We start from the raw sequence: 22562 nt of genomic DNA on the forward strand, positions 1-22562 counted from the left end.
TGAATAGATGTTATCTCTTCAGAGGATATTTCCATTTTAACCTTGTCTCGAATTGAAGGCCTCCCAGACTGTTAGAGGAATTTTAAGAATATATTTAAGAATATGTAGCAATTCTTTTCTTTCTCAAATACTAGTCACGCCCTGGTAAAATCACAGTAGATCTATCCAAGGTTGAGAGTCGAGCAGTACACACCGCTTCCCTCTCTGTTGCACATTAGCTTACTTCTCTACTGGTTGGCCAACATTTGAGCCCAACTTCGCTCTGTTCCAGTGCCCCCTGCCCTCCTGCTCCTCCCTGAAACCTCCCCATGATCCAGAAACTAGAGGGTCATCCTTGGTGCAGTGGGACCTCATGGGTCCCTTTGTTCCAACTCTGCTCAGCATTCAGTCTGGTTGGTTGTGGTCAGGACCATTCTGGTTGTGAGATATTTTGAATATCACTCCTGCTTCTACACCTTTTCCACATTTACCTTACAAATTCAGGCACACCTGTCCTCCTCCAAATCAACAACCGTCATAGCTAACTGAAATCTTTCCTGAAATCGATCTCCCCCAGCTATGAATGAAAAAAAGAAAGCACTGCTGAATAATAAACTCTGCAAAAAATATGGTTGGGGGGAGAAAAGAATATAACTACTTTTGCTTCTTCAACTTTAGTATACCTAAGAATCACCTGGAGAATATGTTTAAAATGCAGATTTCTAGGCCTTGTCTTCAGAGATTTGGATTCCACAGATCTGAGATGATTCAGGAATCTATATTTTTAACTTGCATCCTAGGTAAATTTGATGGAGATGCTGTCTGAATCACACTTTAAAAACATGGAACTCGACTGTTGCTGTGAATTATGCACTGTTGCCTGTGGGTAGGACGTGTGTTCTTCACCAGGAGCTTAGTTTATCAGGATTTTATGTCAATTCCTACAGCTTCAACTACAGATGATGATGATGATAACAAGTATTCCTGATGCATTTTCATTGATTGGTGCTCCAATCTTCCTAGTCTTCTATAAACACATTCTTTTTTGTTTTGAAATTACAGAGTCTGTCATCCCGAGTAGTGGAACATTTCATGTAAAGCTCCCTAAGAAACACAGTGTGGAACTTGGAATAACCATAAGTTGTAAGTACAAGTGATATCTTTTAAAATGCAGAGTTTTAGGAAGACATTAGAAAAGTGTATTCTCAAATGGTTTACAGGTGTGGCAAATGTTTTAAGTTTCATTGCCAAGTTTCTACCTAATGGTACAAAAATGTAGAGCCGGTCACCCTCCAGCGCTTAATAGCTGTGTGAATGGGGAAGTTACTGTAACTCTTTTCAGTCTCAGGTTTCTTCACCTATAAAATGGAAATAAGGATATCTGCAAAATATCCTCATTTTGTAGGTTATTCAGAGTATTAAATAAAATAACATATTTATATACCTAGTATAGTCCCTGGCAAATAATGAGTAAGTACTCAATAAATATGTCTCACACACCCCACATGAATAATTAGATGGCATATGAAGGCATAGAGGTTCTCTACATTTTAACATACTGTAGATTAAGTTTTCACAATAATCTATTGAGACTATCTTCCCATCTGTCCACTATGCATCTGTAATTCATTTTGCAAGAATGAAATAATGTCTTTTTCTTCAGTAACTTCCTGAATTCCTCCATGGTACAAGGTGCCTGGGTAACCAAGCCAAAAAGAAAAGGAGGACATATAAATGTGTTTAATTCCCTCTTTTCCTCAGGCTCTAGATTTATAACTGCTTTGGTAAAACAACTTTGAAAATTTGAGCCCCAGTGGAAATTTATAGAATGGAAATTGAGGTCTCTGTGCTTTTAATATCCATAAACTAAGTTCATCCATAAATGCTCCAAGAAAATGAAGCAAATGATTAATGCATGAAGACCAAAGGAGACCTAGAAGCAACATCTGTGACCAAGGTGTGGTCCCTTCCAGAGAGTGATGAGGCTACATAAAGGTGCCTCACTACACTCTGTCGGATAGCATTTACATCAGTGGCTAAGGCAAAAACAAAGAGTTCTCAAGTGGGTGTATGAAATGGGAGCTGTCCAATTCAACTTTGACCATATACATTTAACACCGAAAATGAAGTTTTATTAATAACCAATAAATCACATATATCTAATGCAACACCAAAAATAGTGGTACTACAATATGGAATAAATGTTAAGAACAAGAAGCCATATGTATGAGAGCCTGTATCTCCCCCAACCCCCAGTACTGGGAGAAAAGTAGGACTGATGGATCTGACGTTCCTCTGTAGAGTAAGTAGAAAGATGAAATGGGACTTTGGAGACTCCAGACCTATTCTAGTTGCTAATACAATCATTTACGCCTTTAACTGGGTTGCTTCCCCTTTCGGTCTGTTCATTACGAAGCAAAGATGGTATGCCACTGTTCTGTCACCAGCTGTGCTTGCTGAGATTAAGGGAGAGCTCATCAGAACTTACTATTCTAAAAGTATTTGGGGCTCCACGTGGCTTCTGCAACCCCCATGTAACTTTAACCCTGCTCTCATTTATCCTGTCTATTCCATTCCATTCATTTATTCCATCAGAATTGGCCGTGAACGTGGTACCTCTTGGAGTTGCGCAGTGTAGAGCCTGCTGGGTGCACGCAGAGACCCTGCTTCCACCCCATTCTGTCTTCCTCCTGCCTCCATTCAGTAAAGACACTCTGAGTGCCACGGCCCAATACTAAGTTTTGAGTCCTTAGAAATGCTTACTACTGGTGCATCTACAGAAGACACCTATTCCTCAGAAGCTTCTCTTACCACACAGTTTGCCACACTGTAATTTTACTCTCAAATTTTACTTAAGAGGATGGTCTTTTTTAATGCAATAGATTTATTCTTTTTTATTTGAAAAACAGTTTTATTTATTTTATTTTCCGTTATGGTTTATCACAGGATATTGAATATAGTTGCCTGTGCTATACAGTAGGACCTTGTTGTTTATCCATTCTATATATAATAGTTTGCATCTGCTAATCCCAAACTCCCAATGTTTCCCTTCCCCATCCCCCTCCCCCTTGGCAACCACAAGTCTGTTCTCTATGTCTGTGAGTCTCTTTCTGTTTCATAGATAAGTTCATTTGTGTCATATTTTAGATTCCACATATAAGTGATATCATATGGTATTTGTCTTTCTCTTTCTGACTTACTGCACTTAGTATGATAATCTCTAGGTCCATCCATGTACATAGCTGCAAATGGCATTATTTCATTCTTTTTTATGGCTGAGTAATATTCCATTATATATATATATGTATATATATATATATATACCATATCTTCTTTATCCATTCATCTGTCCATGGACATTTAGGTTGTTTCCACATCTTGGTTATTGTAAATAGTGCTGCTATGAACCTAGGGGTGCATGTATCTTTTTGAATTATAGCTTTGTCCAGATATATGCTCAGGAGTGGGATTGCAGGATCATATGGCAACTCACAATAGATTTATTCTTAAAAATTAATATACGTAAAAATTTAATTTAACTATAAAGGAGAGTATCCCTTTAAAAACTAATCCTGTGATAGATTCCTTTTTCAAAGTCAGTATTTATATGTTCAGTTTGTTTCAAGTGTGGCCATGTACACACAACTGCAAAACATTTTATTCACATAAAGAATCATGTAAAATTATGCTTTATGATGATGTTACATATGTACTAAAACTGATTTTAATACCAATCATGGAAACTATCCCAAAACCCCACAAAACTGCTTGAATTTTAGCCAGCTGTAAGCTAAAGCTATTCGTGGAAGCTAAAAGTTTTGTGCCATTCCTGGATGGAGAAATGATACGTAAGCTCATCAGACATGCCTGTCAGTCCTTCTAGAGCTCCAGCTCCATTTACACAACTAATCATCACCATCCTGAGTTTGTGTCTCCTCGTGGAAAATACTCATATTTTGCCAGTTGAGAAAGCAGAATTTGATAAAGAAAAAAAAAAAAAACAGAATCCATTTTCATTGTTACAAAATAGTAAACTCCTGAGGTCTAGCACAGTTCCTGGCACATACAAGATGCTTGTTTAATCCCTGTCTTCGTTGAAGGAGTGGATGAGGAGTTTGTAAACAATGTTTTTCTAACCAGTGTGCCCTCCAGGAAGTGAGCCTCTGAAGGCGATGCGGAACATAGATGTTTGTGCAAAGTCTATTGCATGAACTGAAGAAGCATGAACTTGGAAAATGATGAAGAGCAAGGACTCAGAGCCCAGACTGCCCCACTTCCCAACCCTCTTGACCTCTCTGTACTGAGTTTCCTTGTCTATAAAATGGTGTGCTCATTACCTTCTTTGTAGCATTGTTGAGAAAATTAAATGAGTTAGTGTATGTAAGGTGCCCAGACACATTGTGAACCGTAGTGAATGTTAATTATTATAATGATCGAAATTTATTTTCCACACAGAGCCTCATGAAATAGTGCCAGTCGTAATTATCCTACCTAAGTAGGAAATCAAAGGACCCTCTTCTCACTCATATACACACAGGTACTGTTAGGGAGACTGAGGCACTACAGGGGTTTATGAATGTTTCTCACTATCTTTATACAAAGTCCTCTTTCTGTATCTTCATCTTGTGAAAGCTCTGAGTAGTGAGAAATAGGCCTCCGTCTCGGGGAGCGTACCATCAGAGCCTTCACACTTGGCTTAAGGCTCACTCTTCATACCTAATTGACTGAGAAATGAGTCCCTCTGATTTTGGATGTGGTGAGCAGTTTTAGACTAATTTTCTTAAGTTCCTGGTGAGACATTCATAGCACATTAGCATCAGGCATTACTTTTATAGATTTTATTGCTATGATATGGAGTAATTTATTATAGCAAATAAAGTAGAACAGCCTGGCAGAAGGATGCAGTTTGGGACAAGAAGCAGCGTCCTGAAGCTCTGACACCTCTGCCAGTCAGAAACCAGAGCCCATACCCTCCAATGCAGCTCACCTGCCTTTCAAGTCAGAGAACTGTGGTTGTCTCTGCCATGTGTAGTTGTCAGTAAAGACCTTTCGGTATCGATGTTTTCTTTTGAGGTTTTATTACAAGGCAGTTCTATCTACTTTGTACCGTGCATGGCACTAAGCAGTTTATGTGTGTTTTCTCATTTAATCCTGAAAGTGGCCCTATAACATCTGTGTCCATTTTACACAGCTGGATAAGCTGCCCAAAGACCCAGAGCTAATAAAAGGCCAAACAGGGATTCACACGCTTTCTGTCTGACTTAACACTGGCTGTGTTAATGTTAACACTCATCCCTGTCACCATCTGATTGATGAATCTTCCCAGATCCTATACTAGAAAAGCAAAAGACAGCATTTTGTGAGTGCAGTTAATTTGTTGGCTTTCCATTTTAGTTGTGACCGAATTGTCTGCAGGAACAAAGCCTTGCTTTATTTTTTGTAAAATCATAAAGCAGCCTTTATAACAAGAACAAGTCTGTCATTTTCGCCTTAAGTCTTAAATGTATTTAGAAGAGAAAGGTTCATGGTTTTTTGCCAACTTTGCAATAAAAACTCTACTCACTGGTCCATTTCAAATCAAATAACCAGTTTTACTTGCCAGGTAGTATATATATATGTGTGTGTGTGTGTATATATATACGCACATATTTATATGGTTACAATGAAAGTAAAATTGAATGATTGTGTGAGTGTGTGTGTGTGTGTGTGTGTGCTTCTCCAGTGTAGTTTGGACAGTTTATCAGGCCCTTTGGGCAAAGTACCTTGACCAGCAGAGTAAGTTCCATGAACGGCTAGACGTTATAGAATGTTCTTGGAATGATTCACATTTAATTAGCTTCACACTGCAGAAGATTTCACCTGTCTTCAGATACAGAAAAAGTGTTTTAAACAAAAGATAGGGACTGTCATTTTCTACCTCTTCCAACAACTGTTTGAGAAGAAAAGAATCCAAATTCACTGTGAGAACCAGTTTCTGACAGTGACAGACGACCAGTGATTTTAAAGCTTCGTGAGTCCAAAGATGCTAGCTTGAAAACATGCATTTAGCCCTGCTCCTACCCCAAAGCCCTGTTTTAAAATGACAGTATAAGATTTTTCAGGAGGCAGAAACTCATAAGGAGAAGAGGAAAAGAAAAACAGATAACAGCAACCAAATTTGGAAGTGGCAAAGAAGATGGAGAAAGATTAATTTAAAGAAGCAGAGAGGAAAGCTGACAGTGACCCTGATTTGCATCCTAAACTCCCAGCAAGTCAGAGAGGTGGAATCAGGAACTTCTGGAAGCAAGAGTGATGGGAGAGTAAGAAGACAGGGGGATTGGTTGAAAGTCTGTTAAGAATGAATGAGTCCCTCAGATGCCTTCCCCAACTCAGAACTGCCAAGCACCCCTCCCCTTCCTGGCAGAGCCTAGTTTTATCCTCTGGAAAACGTGAAAGGGAGCGTCTCTGGATTGGGAGGGCACAGCTGAGTGTACCAGTCCAGCTCTGAAAGCAGAGATTCAGTGAAACACTGAATGCGGAGGCTGCTGGTCTTCTCACAGATGCTCAAAGAAGCCAGGTATCCAGGCTTAATCCCCTCCGAGCTGGAGGAAGAATCAGTGCCATCTGACCCAAAGAAGCAGTCTGGCCTGAACTATACAGTGACGACTGTAATCCAGGAGCCCCACTCAGTGGCACCAAGCTTTCAAACAGCTTCTTTGCAGAGCCATCTGTGATGTGAACAGACAGCTAAGAAAAACACAGGCACTTGGAGGAAAGAATCTAAGATGCAAGACTATCACCAAAAAACAAAGAAGAAAAACAGAAACAGCACATGCAGGAAGAAGAAAACTTTAAAAAGAAAAAAAAAAAGATCATTAACATCATTTGTTTCCCTGGGTGGGAGGCCCTGAATACTACTACACAGTAGCCTCCAGAGGGGAACAAAGAGCTCTTGAAAAGTAAGAATATGGCAGAAATGAAGGAGCTCAACAGAAATACTGGAAAAAATGTTGAGGAAGATTTCTAGAAATTAGGACAAAACAACAAACAAATAAATGAAGAATCTAGACTAAATAGGAAAATTATACAAGATGAGTCCAAATAACACAATATCCAAATAATAGATGTTACAAAAAGAAAGAGGAGAGAAAAGCATCAAGGATATATTTTCATAAATTTCCTAGAATTGATGGATATAAGTTTCCAGATGTATGGGTCCATGAGCTATGGATGAAAACAGACCCACACCAAGGCATGTCATCATGAGATTTGAAAACTGGGAGAAAAAGACAATCCTACCGGCTTCCAGTGGGGGTGGGCAGTTTTCACACAGTGTAACAGAACACAAATAATAACCGAGTAATCAGAATGGCGTCAGGCTTCTCAACAAATAGCAGTTCTGGAATCTAGAAACCAATGGAAGAGTGCCTTCAAAATTCTGAGGGAAAAGAAATTTCCAGCCTAGAATTCTCCATCTAGCAAAGGTGGAAGTAAAGAAAAGACAACTATGCAAGAATTCAAAATACTCTCCTCCCATGAACTCTTCCTCAGGAAGCTATCAGAGAACGTGTACCAACCACCAAAAGAGAGTAAAGCCAGAAAGAGGGAGAATTGGATTCAGGATGCAAGGGCTCCAAGGATGCAAGAGAGAGTGTTAAAAGGTAAACCGAGGCATATTAAACATTTTAAGAGTTTATTTGAGCAAAAAAATTGATTCAAATCTGGCAACACCAAACCAGAAGTAGTTAGGAATGCTCCCCCAACAGGAGTCTGGGGAAAGACAGATATAGGAAGAGCAGAGGCAAAGAAAGGAAATTATTTAACTGGCTGTAGCTTAAAGCCTAGTTGGCTGTTTGTGGCTGGTTGTCCTTAGTATTTTGATTTCATAACCTTGTAAAAGCTTAGATTTTGGTTGGCTTCCTTGGGCTACCACAGCATTAGAGCCACCTCAGTCTAATGGCCTCCTTCTTTAATTAATTTAACAGGAATGAAAAGAAACTCTGGGTTCCCAGGGTCTGTGGGAAGGAAGTTCCCAAGGTCTGTGTAGTAACCCTAGAAAGCAAACATTCCAGATGGGTTGGAAACCTCTAATAGAATTCTTGATATGATATAACATGTTGAGAGATTACAAATCTGAGGAGTTGAATTCATGGTAAACACAAGAAAATTAAGCCAACAAAGACAGCAAGACAACAGAAAATATATCCTGTAGAAAAGGCAGGTAATCATGCCATGCAACATGACTTGTCTTCTAATACTGTTTGCAGTCATACTAAAGTAAATGCTAAATATCGATTTTACAAAAAATGGCAAAACTGTATTGGAAGAATGGGGAGACAAGAACTGTGTCTGAATATGGTGGTGATGTAGAGGTGGAAGAGGACTGACTTCTCATCTTTCATAATAGAAAGAGGCAGCATGCGAGATTTTTTTTTTTAGTTGCGGCATGTGGGATCTAGTTCCCTGACCAGGGATCGAACCCGGGCCCCCTGCACTGGGAGTGTGGAGTCTTAGCCACTGGACCACCAGGGAAGTCCCCCCTGTCTCCCATTTTTATCCAGCTTTTCTCCAGGATTTCATGGCCAGTGCCCAGAGCACACGTGCCTAGCTCATAGTTGGCGTTCAATGAATATGTGTTCGATGGATGACTCTGTGAACTTCAATTCAATGGATTTCACAGAATTGTTCAATGGAGAACTCCAAGCAAATTCAAAGCACTGAGTGAGTGCTAATGTATTCTCATTCAAAGGGTCACAAAGCCCTCAGAGGTGAGGCAAGTCAGGAAGTGAGATCCTTCCAATGAGGACAGTGGCAAATGAGAGACGGAAGGCTCCATCTGAAGGAGAGAATGGGAAAGTGAGTCCAATGTTGCTGGATAATCATCATAATAAACACTTATGTCGTGTATTGTATGCGCACTGCTCCAGTCACTTTACATAGAAAAACTCAATCCTTACAACAAAAACTGTATGAGATCAGCACTGTTGTTCTTTATCACCGTTTCACAGACCAGGAAACTAAGGTGTCTGAACACTATGTGCTCAGGCATACACGGCTTATATGTGGAAGAGGCAGGATTTTGAACCCAAGCATTCTGGCTGCCAAATCTTGCCTCTTCATCACTATACCATCTTGCCTCTCTAATTTTTTAAAAGAAGCTGTACATGTGTATGAAATCTACTACTTTTTAAATGTTGGCAACTAATTTTTTAAAGCACTACGAGTCAAGCAAAGCATGCTTGGTTTGTACCTTCCTCAGAGAAGAATCAAAACATGGTGCTAACCTAAGTGTCCATCGACAGATGAATGGATAAAGAAGATGTGGCACATATATACAATGGAATATTACTCAGCCATAAAAAGAAATGAAATTGAGTTATTCGTAGTGAGGTGGATGGACCTAGAGTCTGTCATACAGAGTGAAGTAAGTCAGAAAGAGAAAAATAAATACCGTATGCCAACACATATATATGGAATCTAAAAAAAAAAAAAAAAATGGTTCTCAAGAGCGTAGGGGCAGGACAGGAATAAAGACGTGAACATAGAGAATGGACTTGAGGACACGGGGAGGGGGAAGGGTAAGCTGGGACGAAGTGAGAGAGTGGCATGGACATATATACACTACCAAATGTAAAATAGATAGCTAGTGGGAAGCAGCCACATAGCACAGGGAGATCAGCTCGGTGCTTTGTAACAACCTAGAGGGGTGGGATAGGGAGGGTGGGAGGGAGACGCAAGAGGGGAGATATGGGGATATATGTATATGTATAGCTGATTCACTTTGTTATAAAGCAGAAACTAACACACCATTGTAAAGCAATTATACTCCAATAAATATGTTAAAAAATAAATAAATAAATAATATAGGCTAAAAAAAAAAAAAAAAAAAACATGGTGCTAGGTCTATTCACAATAGCCAAGACATGGAACCAATCTAAATGTCCATCGACAAATGAATGAATAAAGAAGATGTGGTACATATATACAATGAAATACTGCTCGGCCATAAAAAAGAATGAAATAATGCCATTTGCAGCAACATGGATGGACCTAGAGATTATCATACTAAATGAAGTAAGTCAGAAAGAGAAAGATAAATAACATATAATATCACTTATGTGTGGAATCTAAAATATGACACAAATGCACTTATTTATGAAACAGAAACAGACTCACAGATATAGAGAACAGACTTGTGGTTGTCAAGGGGAAGGGGCGTGGGGGAGGGATGGATTGGGAAGTTGGGGTTAGCAGATGTAAACTATTATATATAGAATGGATAAACAACCCCAAGGTCCTACTGTATAGCACAGAGAACTATATTCAATATCCTATGATAATCCATAATGGAAAAGAATATAAAGAAAGAATGTATATATATGTATAACTGAGTCACTTTGCTGTACAGCAGAAATTAACATAACATTGTAAATCAACTATACTTGAATAAAAAAATTTTTTAAAAGAAATATAAAATAAAACATGGTGCCAGGGTGTGCAAACCATGACTGAGCCCTCAAAGCCCCAAAGGCGTGGCCACATTTAATGTGCCTGGTAAGCATGGTAGTGATAGTGTCAGGAGCTCATACAGATTTGGAGCCACTTCTGGGCTCAACTTCATCACTCCAATGGGCATCTACCCTGATGAACCTTTCAAACCTCAAGTATGGACTTGATTAAAGGAGAAAGAGAAGAATGTAGTAAACATCAAATGGGCACCATACGTGTCTGTAGACCATTAGAAGTTTCACACCTCTCTGCAAAGCTGTGTGGGTTTGTCCAGAAGTCACAGTGTTATTTTCCTCTGTTAGAAGGATGACAGAGATGGGTTTGATGTATTTCGTTGCCTATACTATTTTGTTTTAGTCCATTTCAATGGAAAATGAATTTTTTTAAAAACCAAGGGAAACATTGAGTGCTCTGTGATGGTTACTAAAGCTTGGAAAAATATCGTGTAAAGTTATTGGCAGATGCTAGGAAAGTTGTATTTGCTGGTCATAACAAAGTTTTTGTTTTTGTGCCCTGTGCCCAGAACAATTTGCTGTTCTGAAATGTAATATGAGTAAAACCGCTGGATGTTTATATTTCTCTAGTGGAATTATATCAAATCATTTAGTGGAGGTTTAAATTATGAATTAATTATAGTGAACAGAATGTCTTGCATTCTTTGCTAGAAGCTAAGAATAATGATTGGATGAAGTCCCATTAACATTTACTGTGGACTGACTCAGACAGTGGGTAAGGTATTGGTATATGTGTTTGCTTTTTCTTTCAATGATGTGTTGCGATATTAAACCATCTGTTCTTGTGCATAAACATTTTCCTGGGATTCAAATGGGATTATGGGATATGATATGGTTCTATGATTATTATGGGGTGATCAGACTGTTTATAATAAAATCTTACATTAGGCGCCTTTTAATGATCCTTAAAAAGAAATCACTCCAGGCTTCAGGTTGGTAAAACATCTCCTCTTGGAGGCAAATTGTTGTTTATAAATGTTGGTATGTTCATTTTAATTATCGAACTCCTAAATTAAATGTAAACTTTCTAGGTCAAGATGATATTTTTGTACTTAAATATGGACTCTAGTTCATTTTGAGGATTAAGTCTAAGTAGACTCATTCCTAATGGCTTTTCATTATTATTATTTCATTATCACCAAAGGGAAATATTCCTAAGAAAAGTTATAAAGCCCAAAACTGACCACTGTGCAGGATAATAGATTTATCTATAAACTCAAAGTTACATGTACATGTTTAAATATGAATATATATATAAATATAAATAAATAGCATCAGTCAGATTTCTGAACATTTCAGAGCATTCTAGATATGAATTTGTGAGCACAATTTTAATATTTGCAGTCTATCTAGCAAAAGATATCCTTCTGGGGGAAAAAAAAATTTACATTAGTGATTCTCATCCACTTTCCCACCCAGTACACTTGAGTAATATGGCAGGATCCCATGAAGAGTGGTGTCTCCTCACTGGTAAGGAGTGAAAGAATGGGTAGGAGAAGGGATCACATGTAAGTACCACCAAGGGGAGCCCCTAATTGCTTTTAATACACTTTTCTGTTGGACTATTCACTCTTCACCTCCCTCTCTTGAGAATCACAGATTGAAATAGATTTAATCCAGATGGGCAGCTTTTCAATTGCTTTCTCTAATTGCAGATTTAAAATAACTTTGCTTTAGTTTTCAAGTTTATGAGTACTTTAACACAAACATATTTTTATATCAAGAAGGGGTAATATTCGCATTTTTAAATTCATTTGCTGATTCTCTTTGCTTTGCATACAAACTGTACTTGCCTTAATGGTTGCTATACAGTGAGACCTGTACAGTAGTGGGTGAATCGTGGATATAAAGATGTGACTATTCTATCTTCATTATTACAGCACCATCCAGTAGAAAACCAGGAGACCCCCTGGTCATATCAGATATCAAGAAAGGCAGTGTGGCACACAGGTAAGAAAGATGGATTTACTGATTCATCCCAAGGTATTTCTTAATTACAGCAGAAATGACCTCTTCCACACCCAAGACAACCTTGCTAATAGGTCATGGTATTCTCAGTATTTTCCAGGCAGCCACGATTAATCGATTATATTTGACATCCCTAATGTCAATGGCTATGTAGAGCTCTCCCCCGGTGTCAGTTTATTTCTGCACCCAGTGCAGACAACAATCACATGAAAATGTTTTTTAGGGTCATTCATGAGTCCAACGTAGCCTCTCCTACACTGATCATCTTCCATCCTTCATTTTTCCCGCTAAAAAACTGAAAGTGGCCCCAATGATGAGAGTCACCCCACATGGAGATAATAGCTTAGGGGAGAGTTTTGCTAGATGCCAGAATGTCCTCCCTAGTCAAGCCAGGTCCTTGAGCCTTAAACAGTGTTTATGTATCCTATTTGGTTCATAGACCACAAAAATCAGGGAGCCTCAAACTTTCAATTTCACAGATCAAAAATATTTTTAAGTGATTAGGAATATTGATGTGACTGTTAAATTTCTTTTTATTTTCCAGTTAAGGACTTAAAAAATCCCATCTGTTATTACAGTCATTTCATTAAAGAAATATTTTAACACTCAAAAAGTAGGAAGGACATTGTATGAACTTAGGTATATAGGTATAGGCTCAGATACTGTGACAAGGAGACATAAACGGAGTGGATCCAACAAGACAGAAGTTTGTCTCTCATACAGCAGTTGGGAGGTAGACAGGCAACGCAGGGCTGGAGAAGCAGCTCTGCCGTCCTCTCCAGCTTCTCCAGTCATTGTGATTTTCCAGCCATAGAAGGGAGGTGGGGTGGTGCAGAGAGAGTCTGGGGTGTGTATCTTTAGGGGATGACCCAGAAGAAGGAAGGGAGAATGGATTCTGGGAAGCAATTAGCAATCTCAGTCACAGACATAATGCATAAAGGATGGTTCTTACCGACACATAACCTTCCTTACAGATATGTGTGCATATACATACAGAAGCACCTGCAAGCACATATACCTTCTCATTGTTTTTCTCATTTCATGATGGACCTTTAAAAACTTTCAAGACCTGAAGCAGTCCATAACCAGTATTAGACTCTCAATGGCCACCTTCCAGATAGGTAGCATCCAATTCACCTTTTCTCCCTACTGCAGCCATAGTGGGTTCCCCAGTGCAGGTGGAAATAGCAGAGACACCAGGACTCAGACCTCCCCTAAGTCCATCCCACCTTGACTTGCCTCACTCCCTGTATCCTCTCCGAGTATCTGGACTGCCAAGGACCAAAAGTGGTGCAACAGTCTGGAGAAGCATAAGGACACCCGGGCTGTGTAAACCTGGGCCCATTACCCCCCTTCCTGGAAACCTTAGAATTCCTGAGTGACGCTTATATGGTTGTCCTGGTCTAATTGAAGAAAGCAGAAGAAAAATGTTTTTTAATACTCTGCAATTTAATGTCATGGCAGCCATCCAAATTAAGACTGGAAAAAGGGGATTTGTCAATAAAATGCAGTTTTAAAAGTTGAAGAATCTTATTTCTTCTAAAGACTACCATAATGCTGCTTTGTGCTAAATGCCTCTTAAATGGCCTGGTTAAGTGCTCATCATTAATCATGCATTTGCTATGCCTTTACTATCAGAACGGGAACCCTGGAACTTGGGGATAAATTACTTGCCATAGATAACATCAGGCTGGACAACTGTTCCATGGAAGATGCAGTTCAGATCCTCCAGCAGTGTGAAGACTTGGTGAAGCTGAAAATCCGCAAAGATGAAGATAATTCAGGTATTGATAACCTCCTTAGTTAAGACTGATGTCTCTAACTGCCCGTCTGTCACCAAAGATATTAGATCTTGGTGTTTTACATACAACAGCTGGCTAGTGACATTGCAGCAGTGTTTTTTGTAGTTAAGAGGGTCTTTAAATTGGGCGTTGAGAGTGTAGTATGAATTTTAAATAATGATGCTTTTAAATGATATAATTAAGATATTTTCATTATATAAACATTATAGCTATATTAAAATAACTTTAAAGATGAAAACTAGGGACTTCCCTGGTGGCGCAGTGGTTAAGAATCCGCCTGCCAATGCAGGGGACACGGGTTCAAGCCCTGGTCCAGGAAGATCCCATATGCCGCAGAGCAACTAAGCCCATGTGCCACAACTACTGAGCCTGCACTCTAGAGCCCATGAGCCACAACTACTGAGCCCGCGTGCCACAACTACTGCAGCCCGCGTGCCTGGAGCCTGTGCTCCAGAACAAAGAGAAGCCACCGCAGTGAGAAGCCCGCACACCACAACAAAGAGTAGCCCCCACTCGTTGCAACTAGAGAAAGCTCGTGCACAGCAACGAAGACCCAACGCAGCCAAATAAATAAATAAATAAATAAATAAAAGATGAAAACTAAATCATCACCTGATACCACCCTAATACAATAGAAATGGTCATTTTCTAGTTGATATTATATTATGTAATTATAACCACAGTGCGTGTTCTCTTTTTTCCTTAGCTTTATAAACATGTTACCATTTTAGAAACCCTTAATAGCTATCATTTTAATTTACTGCCCGTAATTTATTTACCATTCTTTTCTTCTTACTTAGATTGCTCCCAGTTGTTTTATTACTGTAGGTGGCACAATAACAGATATTTTTATGCGTAGATATCTTTATTCAACTTTTCTTCTTTTGAATTATTTCCTTAGGAAATATTCCTAAAAGTAGGGTGACTGAGTCAAAATAAAAAGGGAATTTTTATGATTTCTGATGAGTCTTGTACCATGTTGCTTTCTAAAAGGGCTGTATCCATTGTTAGTGCTTCCAGTAATGTGCGAATACAGGAGAGCAGTGCTTCTCAAACTTGAGAAGGCCTCAGAATCACCTGAAGAGCTCGTTAAAACACAGTTCCTGAGCACTCACCCCAGGTGGGGCCTGAGACTGTCATTTCTAGCTAACTTCGTCATGATGCTGCTGTGGGCCAAGACCCAGCAATCTGAGTAGCCCTGCAGCAGACACCATTTTATCTGATTTTGGTAAGAACCCAAGCTAATTGGAAAAAGTTCATGAACTGAAAGAGTCAACTAATGTGGGGATTTATAGAAAGTGACATATATCTATAACATAAACATTTAATTTAAAAATTTACCAATCTTACGGGTGAAGCCAACACTTTCTGCTGATTGTAATTACAAGTCTTTTGACTTGTTTGCCTAAGTCATACCCATAATATACAGTTTATGATTTCCAGGTTTGGTTTTTGTGTGTTGTTTTGCTTTAATGCAGTGAGAATTTAAAGAATTTAAAGCAATCTGAATGCTTACTCCATCTAGATTTTTATTTCCCCAATGTTTTCAAGTTTTTCCTCTATGTAATTAACTGTTGATTTTTGCCTAATAATCCCCCTTTATTGAATCTTTCCAAAGCATTTGATTTTTTCATAGATCCAATATACTCATATTTCATAGGTTATGTAAGATTCATTAAATTACGTAGTTACAATAACAAGTAAAACTGGCATAAACAGGATTGGGAATAATCATAATTGACTCTAAACTTTTAAGCTTTTGACTCAATTGGTAGCAGGAACAGAGGTACACAGGGTACTACAGAGGGAAACCTATTATTCTGGAACATTCAATGGCATTGGTCAGTATATTTTACAAAGAGGATGGAGAGTCACAATTAATCCAGTAAATTGGTTAAAGGGAGATTGGTTAAGAGAGTTTCTACTGAATATAGTTTCATCCCAGCCAATAATGAGCAGTTGTCCATGTCCTGGAATCTCCTGGAATCTAATCCTCTAGATCCAGAGTTCGTGGTCATGTCACACCTTGTGTTTATGATTCCTATTCAAAGTCAAAACAAGTTGGTAGTTACATCCATCAGTACAGCTGGTAAAGATGATTACATCCAAGTATATTTTATAATGAATGTTTGAAAATATGCATAGATTTCTACTAGTTATTTCCCAAGCAACTGATTTTCCACACCAACATTTGCATTTCTCTCCTAACAAGCATGCCTCAATGGCATTTTCTTTGGGGGATTTATTTAAAACGAAGGATAAAGCCTCCAGCATCAGACTAGGTTCTGTCCTAGTGAAGAGGCAAAGCCCTGTGGAGAAACCCATTTTGCATGATTTGCCAAGCTAAGCAGATCTCAGCTACCTTCCTTGCAGAGTGAAGAAGCCAAGCCACAGATGAATATGTATGGTGCTTGTGATTGGCGATGTTGCCAGTGCCAAAGCCAGGCTGTGCAGACACGCTGGGAGGAGTTTGAGAAACAACAACTGAGCACTTGGAGAGCCAGATCTTACTTTCAGTTGCTTCTTTCCTTTGGCTCATTTTTCCCCTTTAGACCCTTCCCCCTACAATCCCTATGCCTAAGACTACGGTAATGATCATGCTTGTTAGGTTTTTTTTTTTTCTAATTTTAAGAGGTCCAATTTTTAAAATCCTAAATCCTTCCATTGAAAACCATGCACCTACCCAAAATAAGACTGTAAATATAGGTGCAGGAGACATATTTACCCAAACCAGATTTTCTCAAGTTGTCATACTAAAATATACACCCACTTAGACACATTTTTATAACAGACCATTATTTGAAAATTATCATCTGATCATCGATTTGGAAGAATTTGAGTGTTTCTGTATCCTCTTCCCCCATGAGAATATAAGTATAATTTGAGTAACTGAATCCTTTTTTATTCAGAGCAAAGCAAAGGGAAGGGATTATTCAAAATGTCAAACCTGGATATAGACCAGTTCAAGGCCAGCTATGTAGACATAAAGAGCACACACTTTTAAATCCAGCTCTACCACATTTGAGCTGCGTCAGTTTGGGCAAGTTACTTAACCTGCCTGAGATTCAGTTCCATTTTCAGTAATGTGCACAAAATAATACCCACCTCGGGGAGCTGTTGTAGCTTGTTGAGAGAGAGATTTCCTGGCACAATTGGTATTCAATAACTGGGAACTATATTTATTATTATTACATCCTGAAACGCCTTTTCCCACATTCGTTCTGATCCTTGGTCCAGATATAAATGAGTGGGAAATAAGCATTATTCATGACAATGGTCACTGATTTTGGAAGTTTGATACCTTGCTTAATCTGAAATTAAGCTGGTGATTTAACCTGTTTCCATCCTTTGTCTCTGTATTTTAGAATGGTGATACTCAGTATATATTCTTCACTCCCTAAAATACTGCTTATACTAATATTGGACTTTCTGGACTTCAGGAGTCTTCCAGTTCTTTCCTTAAGTGTCTGCTCCTCTCCATCCTTGGTTCTCTGATGAGTTACAGAAAGTTTATAACCATACTTGATATAACTTGGTTTCCTAAGCTAGTAATACTGCAATTGAGTTTAACAGATGTTGCTTCAAAATGAAAGCCTGTCTTCCAGCTGCAGTAATTTTATTGCTCTGCCTTGTACTTTAAAGGAGATGGTAGAACTATTCTCAAATGTTGTTAAAGTCTTTGTTTTTCATTCAGTCATGCCATCAGCATTTATTTAGTGTCCGTAAGGTACTAGGGACTGCCAGTTCTTAGATTAAAAAGGACACAATCTCTGCCCTTAAATCAGTCACCATGTTATAGGAGAAACGGAAGAAAATAATCAATAGTATGATGAATGTTCTAGGTGTGTGCACAAAACGTTAAGAGAACGTGAAGGCACCCATTTGAGACTGGGGAGCTCAAGGAAATGCTTCTAACAACCTTGGTCTTGAAAGTATTTGGGAGGCGTTGTTAAAATTGACCAGAGGAAGAGTATGAGCCACGGGAAGTCAGAGAGAGTGGCACATCCTTGTAGCAGATATAGCTGAAGCAAAAAGTTTGTGTAAGGACTCAGTAGTGGGTGAATAGATGGATACACTGAAGCCAGATCATTATGGTCCTTCTAACTATGTTAAAAAATTTGAACTTTACCCCAGAAGCCAATGAGGAGCCATTAAAAGACAAAAAGCAGGGGAACAAGGCCAGGGTATTTGGTCTGTGATCACTGGTTGCAGTCACTTACTGAAGTAATGAAGAGGCATCCGAGAGAATCTGCATTAACTCTGTTTCTAACGCTGGCTGGGGGAAGCAGTAAAATAAAATGACTAAGAACACTAGACTGACTTCACAACTGACAAGCTGGGAAACTTGGGAAAATTAACTTCTCTGGGCACCAGTGCCCTCATCCACAATGTCCATTGAATGCGTCCTGCAAATGGCAGTTTTAAGGGTCAAAGGAGACAATATATATTGATATTTAGGCACTCAGAGATAATGAATGGCACCAAGTAAGGCCCAGTGAATGCAGACTATCAACAGCCATTATTAGGATGCTCTTAAAATTAATTTTAGCTTTATTTTACTATGGCCAAATCTTTTGGAACACCTGGGATTGTAGGGAAACCCCCCACCCCATATTCAGTGGCCATTCTCTCTAGAGGAGCTTTTACATCTGTCATCTTTCATTACCACAGGAACATAAATCGAGTAGAGCCAATCGGTGCTTGTCTGGGTCCAAGCCTCTAGAACCCTGACGGTTACCTAATCCCCAGGCCCTCAGAGATGCAAATAAGATCTATTGCTTGAAATAAGATCTATTGCCTTGACTGCATCTAGATCCAGTGTAGCTGAAGAGGGGAGAGTTTGGAGATCTGAGAAAGAACCCTGAAGCAAAGGAGAGAATTTGGGGGAATTGTGGGAAGAAATACATGGAAGCTTCCAAATCTGTCCCAAATAATTTCTAAGGGTCCGCTTTGTATCACTGCCTTTGTGCCAGTCAAATATACAGACGCTAATGACCTCTCTCTTGATTTAGAGCACCTCACTTCTAATACATAGCATGTTTGTAGAGACTAAAAATTCAGTATTTTCCCTTCGCCGGCTCTGATCTGCGTCGAGAAACATTTCCAGGCTGCAACTTGTCCCATCTGAAGCAAATTACCTTTTCACAATTTCAAATAGAGTCTTATGCAAATATAGCCTTATTAGTACCAGTTAAATCTGCCCTTCAAAGATTTGGGCTTTCATTTTTTTTTTTTCACTTCATCAGTTTTAAGCCGGCTAAGTAATTTGCAGCAGCTTTTTTCCCCTCAAATCTAGGTTGAAGTAGCAGAAATGCCCCATCAAAGCAACCAAGAATGATCCTGGCTATCTGAAGAGCAGTGGTAGGGGTTGTTTTGGCAAGAGGCTGGCTGCAAGAAGAAACTCTGATAGATTTTTTTTTTTAAAGTACTCTTCCCTTTTTTCTGCTTTATCTCAAAGTAGTAATGATTTTCAAACTCAAGTCGACATCACAGTCACCCAGGGGGCTTGTTAAGACACTGGTGACTGGGCCCTTCCTCCAGAGTTTCACATTCCTACGGGTCTGGGATAGAGCTGAGAATTGGTATTTCTGACAAGTTCTCAGATACTGTTAAAATTTCTTATCCCAGAACTACACTTGAAGAAACACTGTCACAAGGCAACCTAATTTGGAGACTTATAAATGATCACTTACATAAGGAAATTCAAATTCTACTCTTAAACACTCAACAACTCCTTGGAACATGACTTTGGTAAGGCCAGTAAGGTTGGCCTTACTGGCACAACAGTAAGGCAGTTGTAGAGAGTATTGTTCTAAATGGTTCATTTTCTCAGGTCTGTCCACCTCCAAGAAATGTAGCCATACTCTGTGAAATGAATTCCATCACTTTTAGTTGAAGTGAACTTTGATTGACCTGTACATTTATGCATTCCAAAGACCCTCTCCCAAATCCAAACCTCCCAAATCCAGCTGCCATTATGGATTCAAGCCAGATAGCGTTCATTTTGTTAAACAGGCGGCACTCAAGAAGCCTGAAAATAACATTGCAGATGAGTAATGCTGCAATTTTGCATCTGTTCCGTGATCCCATTAATTTCCTTAACTAGAGCTGAGCAGAACAAACAAGTTGGCTGGCCCCCTTTCATCTCTTTTGCTAATAGTGGTAAACCTTCTGTTGTGATATAGAAGCTGTTTATAATATCATTAAGATCTGTTTAGGCTCACTTTGCAACTTCCTGGTGATCCTGCATTCTTCCTTCTCAGAAAGTTTCTGTTCTGCTTCAACACTCCAGTTGCTCCTTTCCAAGCTGGACCAGCCTCAAGGAGAGAGCGTCTTGGAGTGCTTCCACCTCCAAAATGGTCTGAGCGTAAATGGCAGTTATCACCTTCCTCCCAAGCTGCAGGGCCTTACAGCTGCCAGTTGGGCCGACGCCCGAGAAGGCAGATGGATTTGGAAGTGCAGCCTGCAGCTAACTCAGGCAGCCCAGGCTTTATTCTCACTCTTTGAATGAGCCTGATTGGGTCTGCATCACCTTGGAGAAGGAATCTAGACCTTGGAGTAGCCGGAAGGGTGACTCACAAAGCTAGGAACCAGTGACTGCCTGCTAACAGGCATTTGTCCTTTCACTCATTTGTTTAGGCATTTACTGGAGTCTCCTTGGTGCCAGGCATAGTTCTAGGCTCTGGGCATGTGAATATAAAAAATCTTAATTTTCAAGGTGATCCTGTTCTAATTAAGGAGACACATAGAGCGAAAAGCATATAGTAGACCATGCATTCCCGATGGGGGCAAAAATTGGTTCTCAGGTATAAAGGAAAAGAATCTGAAAAAAATAGATACATATGTATGTGTAACTGAATCACTTTGCTGTACACCTGAAACTAACACAACATTGTAAATCAACTCCACTTCAATTAAAAACAAATAAAATTTGGTTCTCAGAGAGCAAAGAATCTTAGATATTACGTTGCAATAGTTTGTGACCCTCCAAAGCTCAACCCTACCCGACTGACTCTTATTCCCTCGTATTTAATTTCTCTCATTAGGGAGGATTTAAATTTAATTTTTCTCCTTGATGGGAGGAGAGGAGGCAATAATTTTTTTAAAAAGAAGTTGAGAAACACTAGAAAAATACATAGGAGCTGTAGGATCTCATAGGAAAGGTCTCTAGTCTCAGCTGAGGAGCCAGGAAGGCTTCCAGAAATATAAGACATCTGAGCCAAGTTCTAAAGTAAGAGTAGAGAAAAAAATAAAAATAAATAAATAAATAAATAAATAAATAAAGTAAGAGTAGAAATTCTCCGGGGGAGGAAAGACATCTGCTTCCAGGGAGTAACACGTGCCAGGTTAAAGATGCGAGCAAAGTGTTTTTAAATGGACCACAGGTCATTCAGTGGGGAGAGAATTAGATTGGATTGGGATGGGAAAGGATGGTGGAAGACAGAGGCTCCAGCCCTGTTCATGCCAAGGGGTTGCGCTTTATTCTTCAGAAATCTGGGACCTAACGGAAAGCTTCAAGGAAGAGAGTAACATATTCAGATTTATGCTTTTAGAATATTCTGGGAAGAAAAGAGAGGGAATTCAGTGTTGGCAGGACTGGTGAAAATAGATGTGGGAGAGAGGGACAAAGTCTGGATCCGAAGTAGGAAAACAATTTAGGAAGAGACCATTGCTGTGAACAACTGGGCAGAGCTGAGATGGGGCCTCCTCAAGAGCACATGGCAGTAGGATGCTCTGGGAACCCTGCCTGGTGGGCAGATGGGTCATAGGGTCTGGACGAGACAGTGTACAGGCAGCCATCATCAGCTAAGAGAGTAAGGATGCCTAACTCATTGTCTCTTTACTCAAGGCATCCACATAGGGTTTTCCAAGGGAATTAATATTTTTCCTTTTTAAAAAATTACTATGAAAATATATTTAAAAATAGAGAAAGATGGTGTAATGAACCAGCCTACATCACCTAGCATCAACAGTTAGCAACTTAGAATCTTGCTTCAGATCTACTCCCACACTAATTTCTGCACCCCACCCACACACTGAATTATTCTGAAGAAATTCCAGACATCATGTCATTGCATCTTGCAAATATTATTAATGTATCCCTAAACAATACTCTTATAAAAGACTTATACATAACTAAATATCATCACAATTTTAAATTTAGCAATAATTCTTTTTTTAATTTATTTACTTATTTATTTGTTTGTTTTATTTATTTTTGGCTGCGTTGGGTCTTCGTTGCTGTGCGCGGGCTTTCTCTAGTTGCAGCGAGCCGGGGCTACTCCTCGCTGCGGTGCGCGGGCTTTTCATT

The 22562-nt window shown here is 39.3% G+C and overlaps 1 protein-coding gene across 6 annotated transcripts in view; it reads left to right on the top strand.

The window, feature by feature from the left end:
* The window catches only part of GRIP1 (glutamate receptor interacting protein 1), a 721542-nt gene that overhangs the window by 640979 nt on the left and 58001 nt on the right, over positions 1 to 22562 (top strand). For all 6 annotated transcript variants that reach the window (XM_061206276.1, XM_061206277.1, XM_061206278.1 and 3 more), the window contains 3 exons: positions 1042 to 1122; positions 12362 to 12431; positions 14088 to 14233. In XM_061206276.1, the coding sequence (XP_061062259.1) occupies positions 1042 to 1122; positions 12362 to 12431; positions 14088 to 14233 (297 nt within the window). The remainder of the gene's footprint in view (positions 1 to 1041; positions 1123 to 12361; positions 12432 to 14087; positions 14234 to 22562) is intronic.

The sequence above is a fragment of the Eubalaena glacialis genome, chromosome 11 (genome assembly GCF_028564815.1).
Source record: "Eubalaena glacialis isolate mEubGla1 chromosome 11, mEubGla1.1.hap2.+ XY, whole genome shotgun sequence".
Lineage (NCBI taxonomy): Eukaryota > Metazoa > Chordata > Mammalia > Artiodactyla > Balaenidae > Eubalaena > Eubalaena glacialis.